Here is a 14,625-nt window from a genome sequence, read left to right as displayed (position 1 = left end):
CCATGTCTGGTACCTCCGTCCCAGAGTTTTGCCCTGTCCTTATCTAGCCTGCAGAGTTGCCTTCCAGCAGGCAGCACATCAGTGTCTGTCTCTGTCCTCATCCCTCTAAGAAGCTTCAGTAGGACTTGTAAATGGCACTGATGGAATTCCTCCTGCAGCTGGCTGTGACACCGGCCCTGGGGCATTTGGGAGGGTTTAGCCGCGGTTCCTCTTTGACCCGCGCTTTGGTCTGGCTCTCAGCCTGTCATGATGCTGGCTCCTTGCTGTCTGACAGCCTGCCGGGGGACAGGCTGGCCTCCACTGCTTCACCCTCCTCACTGTCCGCGTCCACTTCCCACGGTCTTCCCTCCCATAAGCCTGCTGCCCTGGAGGCAGGACCCCAGAAAGCCCTCCGGGGCACCTCAGTGAGATTCTTGAGGGCCATTTGGGGCTGCCTCCAGCCGGCACCAGCTCCTGGTTCGAGTTCCCTTCCTCAGGTCTGAGCAGGCCCTGACTCAGCAGACTCCTTGGTGCGCCTTTACGCACAGGGGCATTGAAAGCAGGCCCACACCACAGTGCTCGAACGACTGCAGCGCTCGAGGCCTGTCTTCTGTTGAAATACCCGGAGGAATGGAAGGACGGTTGATGCCAGCTTCCCAGGACTTTTCCGCATCCTCAAGTGGGCATTCAGCAGAGTAATAATTTATTGTGTAACTTTCCTTCCTCCTGTTTTAGCCCAGAAGGCCTGAACTAACTGTTGTGTGGATACCCAGCTTTGTTTAATATGCGTTAGACCTGGGGATGTGTATTACACCCCGAAATGTCCATCTTGTAAACCCTCCAGGCACATTATTATGTTAACCAATTTAATCAAGAAAAATTTTACCTTGATCTTGGTAAAGAGTTTAGCAAAGGTCCCTTCTTACACCATCCCCCCCACCCAACACACACACAGGCTGCAGCATTCCCAGCCTGCAGGGTCTGTGACCTTGTTTGGGGACTGAGGGGCTGGGGGACCCCCACTGCAGCCAGCTCCTCTCCCACCCACTGGAAGTCTCAGACTCCCGAGCTCGTATCCTGTGCAGGTCGTGTTTGCTTGTGTACATCGCGTGCTCTCCAAGCCTGGAGACACTAATTAGAAGCCTTCCAATTGACTGAGGGCTGAGGCAGCCTCATTTCTCTCCCCTCCGTCTGTTGTTTTGCTGTTTCCCCAGTCAGTTCGGCTCCTCGCCTCTCACCTTCTTCCTCTCAGTTCTCCCACAAAGAATGCAGGCTCCACAGGGATGGCAGGAATCCTTGTTTTTGATCCACAGCTGTATCCCAGCCCCAGCACCCTTGCCTGGCACGTGGCAGGCACTCAGCAAACATTTGTCCAATGGAGGACTGTTGCGTCAGTCTCCCCATTTCTAGAGCTCTCTGTGGCATATTCCTGTACAGCCGTCCCAAACCTGTGCAGCCCACTCACTCCACTGGTGAAGAGAGTGGAGCACGAGTTACCTGCAAGTCTCACATGACCTGGAGCCCATGTGGCAATCGGAGTCTCCAGCCCCTCGAGTTCCAAAGCAGCTGTCCTGGACTCCTGTTCCAGGTCCCCTGGAAGGCCACAGCCCTCTCTCAGATTTGTGCCGGGGCTGGGGGAAGGGGTGGGGATTAACATCCTCGCGCTCCCTCTGCCCTCTGGCTGTGGCCTCTTCCGTCTGTTCAGCCTTGCCCTCACCCAAACGTGAAACCCAGCTGCCTCCTCAGTGTCTGTGCACGCACACCTGCGCACGTTCAGAGCACGCCCACCAAGTGGAGTGAGGATCTGGACGTCCCCAGCAAGGCTCCCAAACCACGCCTCCCGGCGCACACCCTGCAGTAGTGTCTCAGCCCCCTGGCTCCCGGCAGCTCTTCTGCCCACCCCACTGCTGGTGATCTCTCCCCGGCTCTTCACCCCACACAGCGCCCAGCCTTCTTGCTGGCTCTTCTCTCTCCCTCTTCTTGCCTTCCTGTCTGTAGGGGACAAAAATTCAAAACATTGTCCCAGGCAGAGTAGCTTAACCACGGTGCTGTAATTTGAGCTCCCGACCCCCATCTCTAGGTTCTCACCTTCTCTCCTAACAGCTTATCCAGTAGCCTTGGTTCCCTAAACTAACACAGAACTGTCCCCTCTAAGAGGGTTGTTGAACACAAAAACGAAAAATCGCTTGGCCTCTGTTGTGGCTACATTGTGAACTTGACAGAGAAGCTAAATATACCTCCTAGTCACAGGGGCACAGGCCTATTGACTTAGCCCAGCATCTCATGCAATTAGCAAATATATGCTGGTTTATTAATAGATGGTCTCTGGAAAGAAACGTGAGAAGCTGGTAAGAGCGCAGGCCTCCAGGGAGGGGCACTGAGTGAGCTGGGACAGAGATGGGATAAAGACTTCCTTCCCATCAGGCACCTTTCTGTATTTCCTAGATTTAAAACACATTGACATCATACCTGTATAATGTCAATAAATAAGGTACAGGTGTCCTGATGTGCTGGTTACACCAAAGTGATCATGTCCCGTGACCTTAAGCCATATGCGCCATGGGGACAGCTGATGTCCACGCTTGGTGGATTGGGCTTCAAGCCCAGCAGCGGAGACTTTGCTGTCCACTGTCCACGTCGGTTCTTCCCACGAGGACTTCCTGGCTGGAAAGAGCTGAACTCCTCAGCACACAGTCCCTTCCTCTCCAAGTGTTTACATCACGTCATCTGCATGCGGAGCCCCAAACTCCTATAGACGTAGCCCAGGAACCACTCCTGACCTTGACAAATATTACAAAATGTTTCCTCTTAAGAGGAAATAAGTTTTCAACACACTCTGAACTTTAAAAGTACATCTGATGGAGAAAAAAAAGTACGTCTGCTGGAGCAATGCGAGCAGTACTGAGGGAGACAGCTGCAGGGGAAGAGGCGCATCCCGCGCGAGCTCATGGCTAAACCACGCAAACAGCAAAATCTCACTGGTTACTTATGGAAGATTCTAAGGAACCAACTATGACTTTGAAAACTTTCCAGTTTTCAGTATAAAAAGAGAGAGCCGAGCCTTTATCCTGCCTCACCTAAACTGTACTCCAAGGTAACCCAAATAGTTGATAAGGGAAAGCTTCTCTTTATGGAAGATTTCCAGTAAATAAATGAAGAAGGAATCATTTTGAATTTGAATATCCCCTTTTTTCAAACCCTGTTGATCTAGGCAACGATCATTAGTGGCTGCTAAGACCATACAAAATAGATTCCTTTGCATTGCCCATGACTTTGTTATGAGATGTAGAAATTTGAATACATTCAGGTTTGATTTTTTTTCGGGAGGAATATTTATAAGTGTGTTGTCTGCTGGTGGAACTAACAAAGTATTGCTCCTGAAATAAAAAGCAAATCTGAATCTAACCAAATGTCTCCATCTCCTAACAAATTTACACAAAACATAAGAGAATGTGTTAAGTAACACCATAGAGATGCAGTCAGCAAAATTCAGACCTGGGACAACTCCACAGGGTGAACAAACTGCTTCAACGAATGAATTGCAAAGGAGAGAAAAAGAGATGGAAGGGAATCTATAGATTAAACAGATATAAGAGACATTCAAGCAATTGCAACAAACGGGCCTTACTTAAATCCTGGTTCAAACAAACTATTAAAAAAAAGTTTGGGACAGTTAGAGAAATTGAAGACAGAGTAGATATCTGATAACATTACATTATCGTTAATGTTTTTAGGTATTGTAGTATACAGACATATTCTCCAAAAGTCCTTACCTTTTAGAGACATACATTGAAATATCTGTGGTTGAAATGAAAATAAAGAAACATCTGACTTTTATGCTTATATAGAATAAAATGCTGTGAAAGGAGATATAAGGATTTCTGATGATGTGCTACTTCTGGGAGGGAAATGAGGAGTCAGGATGGGGGAGAAATGCACTTTTGGATGGATAATTATTTACTTTATGCAGGTAATAGCTTTTCAAAGGACTAACCAAAAAATAAATGTAATGGAAAAAAGTTAATCTGAACCTTGAAATGCTTCTTTGGGGAATGAGAAGGCACAGACTCGTATGATAGAGCTTGTGGATCGAGGACCCAGAGCCAATTTCTCCGAGCAGGTCCCAGGACCACCTGCATCAGAACTGAGCCCACCTCCCTCCCTCCCAGCACAGAGGCCTTTGAGAACTGCAGGCCTTGACACCCTGAGTGGCAGCTTCTCAAGAACTTATTATATTGTTTTGGAACTTTAGAATTCATAGGGCAAAAATATTCCCAAATTTAAATTCAAAGCAGCACAATTCTGAAAGTCTGAAAAGGCTTTTTTTTTAGATTTGCTGACAGTGATTTAATCAGCAGATGTCACTATGTAATACTTGGGAGCATCCCTTCCACGTGGCCTCGTTTTTGGAAAGGCAGAGTGTGCTGCTGGCATTCTAACATAGAAATATTTATGGTAATTTTGTATTTTGTTTAATGACAATAACTTTTCTTTTACTTCCAGTGTTTATTGAAAGCTTATCTTTGATTAAGCCTTCTTTGTTTTTGTTTTGTTTCCCCCAGCATCATTGACAAAGAAGTTTCATTAATGGCAGAAATGGATAAAGTTAAAGAAGAAGCCAGTAAGTAGACACGTGGTAGTTTGATCAGGGGCCTCCCAGTCGGAAACAATCCACAGATCAGACTGACGGTGACCCGGTTTCGGGGGGTCCTCACATTCACCCTGAAATCCTGGCGTATGAGCTCTGTAACCTTAGGCAAGTCACTGAGCCCCTGCAAACTGAGTAACCTCATGTGGCAGAAGGACAGGGCAGCAGTGCCCACCCAGCCCATGCCGGGACAGCCGCCCAGCAAATGGCAGGTGTCAACTGGGTTATTTCAAGTCCACAGGGACTTTTGTGCAGACACAGGACCACTTCAGTTTAATTGGGTTTCAAATGACACTGAATTTAGTATTAAATTTTAAAACATCAGTTTTTAAGCCTTCACAACTTACAAATCTTACTATACTGCTTATACAACCCTTTCCACTTGTTTTTTCTTAGGTGCAACTAACTCGATTTTAACAAATTCAATTCCCCTAAAAACTGAGTCCCATTTGAAATGTACTCAAGTTCCCCTCAATATTTTGAATTACATTTATAAATTTAATCTATCTGATTTTTTTCGGGCACTTCAGATGCCTGACAAGGCAGACTCACAAACTTAATGGGCAAAGTATGCCAAGCTTTTAAGCGACTGTTCGAAGATTAATAATTAAAACTCCGAGATGTGCTAAATGAAATTTCCTTCAAACACTGCAGTTCTGTTTACAGGCTTAGTCAAGTTCACTGACACTTGCCAACTTAACACCTCAAAAGAAAATCAATTACATGTTTTATGTTGAAATCACAAGTGTGATTGCCCAAGGTGCCGAATACTCTGTTTAAATAATGAGTATACTCAGATGGTCTTGACCAATGAAACACTTTCCTAAATTTAACACAAAAGATTGGTACTCTGGGTTTGATTGGTTTTATCATCTTTCGACTTATTTCTAATCCTTTCCACTGTTGTAAAGCTCCTCCACAGCTAGCAGGGCAGGTCTGCCACCCCAAGCAGGCTGAGGTTCGTGGGTTGGAAATTTCAGCAGAGACAAGATGGCTCAGCCAGACTCAACGCCAGGCCCTGGTGGGCAGGCTGAGCCCCCCCACTACCGAATCAGTCGGCTGTGTTCACGGGAACCCTAAGACCCTACTTTTCAGCTGGGATTTAGTTTTATGATCCTTATCTCCTGGGCGTTTTAAATTCTTCATCCTCACCCAAATTTTATCTGGTGAATGAGATAAATGGCAGTCTGCCCCCCAAACCAGCTTGCAGCTAAATTCCTTCACCTTTGACTGCAGTGCCTTTCTTTTTACCAGAATGAAGGCTCAGACCAGGTTCTTCACTCTTTTTCTATTTCTCTTGCCTGGCCCATGGCCATGATTCAATAGTCACTTTATGGAAAATAGCTATCATTGGTTTTGTTACACAATTTTTCTAAATAATTGTAAATAACATTTTAGAATCTAAAATACAGCAGGTTTTATTAAATAAAACTAAGTGTGATCCAAGGTTAAGCTGTGGAATATTAGGTAGTTACGCAATCCCTTTGATTGTGAAATTACTTTATTCTTAAGAAATTTGTTGATTTCTGTAAAAGTAGATTACCACATGGCTTGGGATTTTCCATTTCTCAGGTTTACCCTATTTTTTCTTTTTCGTTTCATGTCCTATTGATAAAAACGATAACAGCCAAACGGACACAAATGTTTCTCTGGCCCCAAAATATAAAGTTCCTAGCATATCACTTTCTAAGAGGTTTACAAAAGGCCTCAGATTTTCAGATTTCACATGCTCATTCTTCCTTCTTGGGATAATAATATTACGGGCCAAGCCTGTGGAATTTGGAGCATCTCTGGATAGCATCTTGTTTTTAAGACAATCAATAAGCATGTACTTCATGCTTCCTCCTCGCTCTGCACTGCTGGGCACTGGGATAAACAGCACAGCATGGGGCCATCACTCGTGGAGCGTCCCGCCTAGCTGGAACGGCTAGACTGGCTGACAAGCTTCACCCAGCTTCAGGAACTGGCGCTGCAGCTCCTGGGTTCAGAACCACCCAGAGCCCTGGGGAGCCAGTTCGCATGCATTAAAGGCAAGCAGAACCGAGTTCAAATCGAAGTTCCACCCATTTACTGGCTGTGTGACCCTGAGCCATTTTATTAACTTCTCAAGTCTCAGGTTACTTATCAGAAAAGGGAAAATAAGAATAGGTTCTATCTCAAACAGTTATTGTAAAAATAAAAGGAGAAAATACGTGGCAGGTGCTCAGCCCAGTGCTGACACACTGTGTGTGCCAAAAGGGAAAGGCGCTTATTAGTAAAGAAGTTAGTCCAGCCCCCTCAGAGGGGTTCTGTGGCATCTCTCAGGTGACTTGCTGTGTCAGCTCTGTGTCTTCTCCACAGATGGAAGGAACCATTGAATTTCCCCCACTAAGAACTGAACTGTCTTTACAACCACCATCTTAAGCTTGCTCATCTATGGTCTCAAGAGCATTTTCCACATTTCCCATTTCCTGCACATGTTATAAACCATATTCCCTCAATTATAACATAAGCTCCTCTGTCCCTCATGGTACCTAACACAATGCTGAGAAGACTGTAGGTACTTCCTAATATTTGTTAAATGAATGATTGTAACTGCTTCAGTGTTTATGGGCTATGGGATCCAATATTAGTAATTGCAAAAGAAGTGTATTCTAGATGAATACATCTCATTTTATTAATGATATTTGTAGTTAGCATTTTTGAGTGTACTGTACTAAACACTTCACATAGCCTATTTCATGTGTGCGTGACTGTCACACTCCACAGATGAAGCAGCTCGGCGTGCAGTAGTGCACGGCCTCACACCTCGTCTGCAAACCCTGGGAACTGAAGGCCTACAGAGGCTTCTTCGTGGAGTGTCAAATTTACTAGAGACATGGGAAGAGAACATTACTTTATATTAACAGGAACACAGACATATTATGAAGTAAAATGCAAAATTCGCAAGAGCTTTTAAGGCATAAAAAGGATTTCAAAGAATCTTTGTGCTTGAAAACCTACTTCTGCCCCGGCTTCTGGCCCCCCAGGGGTTCGGGTGCACCCTCTGCTAAGGAGTATTACTTGAAAAGCCCTAAAATCTTCCATGGTTCAAGCAATAAGAACAAGCTTCCAATGTGTTCTAGAAACTTGAAGGAATATATAAATCCCATTGAGAAAAGGATGTCAGCGTTCCAGATACTGTTTATAAAAGTACCTAAATAATATTAATCACGTCCTGAATGCAGTGAAAATCTAAAGCTGTGTGGAACTGTCTCCCTCTACAGATTTCCACAAGGATGGCGTTTTCGAAACATACTTACGGTTCTATTTTAAATTCTAGGATCTGATCTGGTTTTGTTTTTCTTTTTGTTTCTGTGATTGATGTTTTTGAGGTGAAAATATTGCCCCCTCCAAAGAATATTGGCTTTAGATCTCAAGTTTTAAGGCTTTTTCATAATGAAAGGCTTTGAAATGTTAATGAGACTATATGTAAAACTCATGGCAACACTTGCTGATGCAAAGTATTCATTTCCATGCACATTTGCATGAGTGTAAACTCAGATTTATTGGTGATCTTGCACCTGCATTCCTATTTTAGAGCCCATTTATATCTATTTCTAAAAAATCTTTTGTTTGGTGTGAATGCCCAAGTTCTAGTTAATCAAAAAGAGCGATTACCCCTAATTGCCACCAGTCCCACAGATGATCTATTAAGAAAAGTCAGACCTGTTTAATGGTGCCATCACTCAAGGTCTGCTGACCTTTTATCTCTGCCCATCAAGTCTGGGCCTTCCGAATTTCTTTTTTATCTTTGCAAGAGGAGAGTACCTCATTTCAGTGTCTTGCTCAAGATCATAGTCTCAACCTTACGTTGAATTATAATGGCAAACAAAAAAATAATCAATCAAAGGTATGAGTCCCAGACGTTCTTAAGTGGCCCCTGTAGAAAAGGAACTTCCATCCTTCTTTGCGTATTCCTTTTCAGTATTGGACTGATTCACTCCTTCAGGCCTTCACTCAGGTCATATATTGGGCACCAACTGTGAACCAGGCCCGAGGTGTCGTGGACACAAACAACTACATGTACAGTGTCTGCTGTGATCGGAGATGCCGACAGGGGCCAGGCAGGAAACAGTAATGAGCCGAGCAGAGCAGGGCGTGACCATGGCACACTGGGCACCATGCTCTATCTGAAAAGGGGAACAACTCCTCAGTTCTAGCCAACTGTTGCCACGTGGAAATGCTGCCAACTGTGGCCAGAACGTCAATCTTTTAAGAGAAGCCAGAAATCCAGCTTTCAAATAGAATCTCCTCATTTTCAAATGTAGGCAATTAATTCGTAAAAGTAACGTGTGGAGCAAATAAAACATATGTACTCTGCAGCCGAAAGTGACAGTGGGCCACCTTTTTGTGACCTCTGATCTGACTGGGTAACTGGGACATCATTCGGTAATACAGTGTCCTATGTTCAGACAGGAATTCCTTTTACTCCCATCATGGGGACAAGTTTTTCACCAGCTCCTCTGTATTCTGCAAGACCGCCAGGCCCAGGTCAGTCAGCCTCTGCCCAGCTACATGGTATTGTAAATGGGAGGTAGGGAAGTCTTGGTAAATAATCCAAGCAGGATCAGCATCATTTGGCAGATAATTAGGCTTTAAAAGTTACAGATTACTTATTGTATTGACATCTCAAATTGGTCAGCATAAAAAGATGACATTTCTCAGTCTGTCTAAAGAATGGTTTATGGTTTGTAGAAATCTTAACTCTTGATTGCTTCTGAACTTCCTTTGGGGTTTTTGGGGTGACTGTTTTGACATTTATAAATTAAGAACTCTTAAAATCAGAAGTCACATTGTTTGGCTCTGCATGTGTGCTGTGAATCTGGTCTAATGAAGCAGCTGACCCTTGTTCAACCCAGAATGGAATATGAATTCGACACGATATCCTCTTAGTTAGATAGACATCTCTTTTCTTATAACTCAAAATGTTTGTCCAAAAGAAATGAGGGCTATTCATGTGTGATTGAATTAAAGAACCACAAGTCTATCTATTGGAAGATCAAACTTCACATTTAAATCTCACCTGATGTGTTTATATGCATTGCTTTTGAGCTCCATGATCTTTTGGGAAATACACACGCACATGCACAAATTAACCTGTGGGCAACTACATCTCCTTGAACCTTTGGTTCATGTGACAGATGTGTGAAATGTGGAGCCAGAGAGCTCCCATGTGTCCTCTCTGCATGCGCAGATGCTAAAGAGTCCACATGAATCCAGTTCAAGCAGGCTGTCACTCACCCTTGAAATGTTTCATTGGGGACACTTATAACAAAGACAAGACTCTCTGGTCTGTAACTTCTCTCTGGTTGCAGGATGGAAACATATCTGCAGAGTATCAAAAGCACAGACATTTTTAGCTCACAGAAAGCTAATACGGTAAACTTTTTATGTCCTATTCCAATAACACAGCTAGTTGCCGTAAGTGAACATGTGTTAAAGTTCAGAGGTCTGATGCTGTTAGAATTTCGTAGTACAGCACATACAGAAGATGGGTTTGCTTAATGGACTCCTATCTTTGCAATGCATTCAGAGAGGATTTTAATAAGTGTCTTTTTTTGGAGCTAGCTGTTCTGAGTAATGCACAAATTTAAAAGTCTAAATGAAGTAAGTGAGATCAGATGCCAGTGAGGAAAATGAAGAAGATTGTGGGTGTTCGGTGAATCAGAAAGGATGTGTTTGGTTTGGGGATTGGTGGATAAGGACATCCAGAAATGGGTGGTTGGTAATGAGCACCAAGGGCAAAGCCACCTCGGTGACGAACTCAGAACACAAAGCCATGGCCCGGCAAAGCCATCAGTCTGTGGAGGGAGCACTGATCCCAGAAATTAGGTCATTGAGTATGCTCAAATCGCTGGCCCTAACGTATTATTCCTTCTTATTTGGCAGTGGAAATCCTGACTGCTCGTCAGAAGAAAGCAGAAGAACTGAAGAGGCTTACCGATCTAGCCAGCCAGATGGCAGAGATGCAGCTGGCCGAACTCAGGGCAGAAATTAAGGTCAGTTCTAAAACATCACAGCCTGGACCCTGAGCCAGAGATCTGATCCTCATTATGTTTGTTTTGCATCCATAGAGTGCTGCTCTCTGAGGCTCTAATGTCATACACCCAGCTCTGTTTCACAAAGTTGGACTAGAGCATACAGGAGGGGGAAGGGCCATCTAGACACTCTGTTGAAGCATACTGCCATTCAAAGGGGTATGTTAATGCAGGGGAGAGGTACAAGCTATTTTCTTAGTGGAGACTGACCTAAATAAAATGCAGTCAACTGTGAATTATAGCTGGGACGGGGATATTCTTTTCACCATACGTAATTTATGTGTATGACTATAAACACACACGTGAACACACACTAAGTGTGAACTTAGTGTAAGTGAAGATTTTACAGAATGGACAATATGTGGAGCCTGCTTTCCTACATCCTTTCCTAGCTTAGTTGCCCTTTTATTAAGAATACCACCCACAAATATGTATTTATTAGATTTCTTCAGTTGCAAGCAACAGAAATTGAGCCTGGCCAACCTCAAGAACAAGTAGACTTTGAAAGAATCTGAGTGTAGCTCACCAAAGCCGAGTGTGATCTGAAGACTCCCGGCTGCGATGAGGCAGAAACCCAGGCAGTCGCCAGGTAACATAGGCAGTCATTACCAGACACTCTCCAGGGCACTGTCAGAGGCAGTGACCACCAGGCAGCTTGAGCCTTTGTGCCACCCCACTTGATTTAAATCCTAAAGAGAGATTCTGCTACACCTCCACTTGGGTCACATCCACCACTTGGCCAAGAGAGGTCTTGATTGACAGACCCACCAAGACCCTGGAGCTTCGAAACTGCACGGGGTGCAGTTACCAGAAAGGCAAAAACAAGTCTCTACAACAAACTGGGCAGTTAGAGTTTACAAGTTTCCCCCTTATCCTCCTCTTTATCCCCAGTATACTAAACACGTCACACATGCACGTGCACTCCAGCTTCTGAACCACTTCTTTCTTGGGATCCAGAGTACTTTGAAGACACAGTTGCTGCCAGCTTTATAAGTAGGATTGCCTGCTCATCTAGTCATAAAACTGGCTGGATATGGTAGAAAGTGGCAAGTGACTTTTCAGTCACCTCCGTCCTGGTTAGGCATGAAAAGGAGCCCTATGGGGACAAGGACCCCTCTGAGGGTACTGAGAAGCTCCAGAGGTCTTTCCTTTCTCACCTTCTCTTCTGGACTGTGTTGCCTCCCACCCGGTCAATTGCCATGGCCTCTTAACTAGCCTTTCTGCCTCCAGTGCCTCCCTCCAGCCTGCTCATCCACCCTCAGACCAGAGTTATATCCCCAGAGCAGATCTGGTCTCCCCCAATATGGTCCACCCTTCCCCTCGGAATAAAATCCACACTGGACTCCAGTGTATATATCTCAACTTGCATCTTCCCCTTGTTAGAACAGCAGGTGAGGAATATGGAGTTGCCAGCTTCCTGGTCTGTTGAAATCTACTTATCTGCCAAGTTTCATTTCTGCCCATCATAATCCCACTCAACATAAAATAGTTAATAACACAGGCTTTGGGGTGAAAGAGTCTAGATCTTGCAACCTTAGATAAATTACATATTTTCTTAGATTCCTAGAACCTTGATTTCCCCTCTGTAAATTAGAGATAATAATAGTAGTGACTTCATATTAACGTGATCAGATGAAAATGAGATTATCTGTTAAGAATTTGGCCTATGTCTGGTAGGGGTTCAATAGTTTTTTCTAATGTTCTAGCTCAAACGCTTCCGCTTACATAACTCTTTCCTATCCCCTCAGTAGGAAATAATTTTCCTCTTTTATAATCCTAATGCACCGACCACATTCTACCTTCTGTTGTATTTAGTGGTATGCGTTTGCCTTGCCATGTGCTGAACTCCCTGGTAAACTCAAGGAGGGACTGAGTCATATTTACTTCTCTGTTTCTCACTCTGTCATCTACACGTAGATCTTAACTTTAAATGAATTGAAAAATAATCTCTTTCCCACTTCTTTTAACAGCACTTGAAATTCTACCATTCAAGATAATGTTTTCTAGATACTAAGCTTTTGGGACTTCTTGGTTCTCTATTAAAATAGAGATGGATGTCTAGGAATGATGACATGTTTGCTCTTGAGGGTTAATACCATTGGCCAAATTAGGAAGACCCTGCTGGAATGCAACCCGGAAAGTTGCAGCAGACTGTGAAGCGTTAGAACGAGGGCGAGGGATGCTAAAGTTAAAGAGATGAGTGCAGACACACGATTTGACTGTATCACAGCCCAGGCAGGGGAAAGACAGGACCCCCACATATTCTAGAACAAGAAGTTGATCATGCTCCAGGCAGGTCAGGACCAAGCCTGGGTTAATGGAGCCTCACACTGACCGAGCTGGCATGATTCCCCAGCTGGTTCACACCGTCAGAGGAGCGGAGAGCAGAGTGAATGGATCTGCAGTGTGCCTTGATCATTTCTGTAATTGTGGGGCTCCTGTGTTCTTTCTTTCCTCCAGCACTTTGTCAGCGAGCGTAAATATGACGAAGAGCTCGGGAAGGCTGCCCGATTCTCCTGTGACATTGAACAGCTAAAGGCCCAAATCATGCTCTGCGGAGAAAGTGAGTTTTGCATACTTGCTAAATAGCTCTGTGTGAGTCTGCTTGGTGCCGTTTGGCGTATATGGGAAATGTCAGGTATGCGGTCCCCCTGGAGCGCTGAAGTGAAGTCTAAAGAGATTTAATAATCTGAGATCATGACACAAGTCACTAGAAATGTCATGATTTGAACTTAGAGTCTTCAAATGCCACTGCCCATCAGTAAATCCCCAGGATTTATTAAGCGGAACGGAACAGGTCAACTAGTTTCTATCTTCTGCAAACTTTTCTTAAGCACTGCCAGATAAACTGCCTCTCTGATTTCAAATAGCTTGCTTCTGCAGAGCCCTGTTCACTGAGAGGGAGTCTTCCTGAGAATTCTGGGAACAGTTGGCTGTTGTTTTGAAGGGCCCAGCTGTTGTGTGTGCTGCTCGGCAGCGCCCGGAGCCTCTCCCTTGGCTCTCTGTGCTGAGTGACGTCTGCAGACAATAAGAGACTTCACTCGCCCAGCCGCTTTCATCTTGTTCACTATTAAGCCTTAATTAGAGCAGCTAAAGTACAACAGAGTTGGCTGATACTTTCCCCCCACTCCAGCGCACCCCCAGGGGAGGTGGGAATGAGCATGAAAATGGCTTTCAGGACAGCCACAAGGAGGAAAAACTGGGGAGGGCCCTGGGATATCCACAGCCTCCAATAGTCAGCTGAAAAATTGAGATTTGGGTGCACTTTTTTCTCAAAGTAGAAGTTGTTTTTATTTTTCTGAGTATAAAAAAAATATAAGTGTGGCATTAAGTTTGCACGCTCCACTTCAGCGGCCTGGAATTCGTGGGTTCGGATCCCCAGCATGGACATCCACACCACTCATCAAGCCATGCTGTGGTGGCATCCCACACACAAAATAGAGGAAGATTGGCACAGATGTTAGCTCAGGGACAGTCTTCCTCACACACACTCACCCACACGCATGCACAAATATATATATATATAAGCTTGATCTAAAAATTACAGAACTATATTAAATAGAACATGACATTACTTTTGTGTATCCTTTACACTTTTTACACACATATAATCTACTCTGTAAATTATGTATTATAGTACATATTATAATTTACTATCCGTCCTACATACACATATAGTAATATAATTTGCTTTTATCATTTCACAATATTTGGTAGACATTTTTCCACGTCAATATATTTAACCAATAATTTATTTAAACATAATTGAGATAACCAGTCCCCGGATTGTGGACATTTAGTTGTTTCCAGTACCATTTCAATAACACTGCTGTGAGCATCCTCCTTGACATATCTTAGGCAATTTACCTGATTTTCTGACTGCTTTTCTTATAAATTATCTCTTTTCTGTATGCCACCTCCCTTATGAAAGTCTATCCA

General features: G+C 44.1%; 1 protein-coding gene across 9 annotated transcripts in view; it reads left to right on the top strand.

The window, feature by feature from the left end:
* Positions 1 to 14,625, top strand: part of LOC124233484 (SPATS2-like protein) — a 165,566-nt gene that overhangs the window by 145,672 nt on the left and 5,269 nt on the right. For all 9 annotated transcript variants that reach the window (XM_046650612.1, XM_046650607.1, XM_046650611.1 and 6 more), the window contains 3 exons: positions 4,542 to 4,600; positions 10,538 to 10,647; positions 13,147 to 13,249. In XM_046650612.1, coding sequence (XP_046506568.1) covers positions 4,542 to 4,600; positions 10,538 to 10,647; positions 13,147 to 13,249 — 272 coding nt within the window. The remainder of the gene's footprint in view (positions 1 to 4,541; positions 4,601 to 10,537; positions 10,648 to 13,146; positions 13,250 to 14,625) is intronic.

This window comes from Equus quagga, unplaced genomic scaffold, assembly GCF_021613505.1.
Source record: "Equus quagga isolate Etosha38 unplaced genomic scaffold, UCLA_HA_Equagga_1.0 203_RagTag, whole genome shotgun sequence".
Lineage (NCBI taxonomy): Eukaryota > Metazoa > Chordata > Mammalia > Perissodactyla > Equidae > Equus > Equus quagga.
The sequence above is the reverse complement of the archived record's forward strand: the minus strand, read 5'-3'. Positions and strand labels throughout refer to the sequence as shown.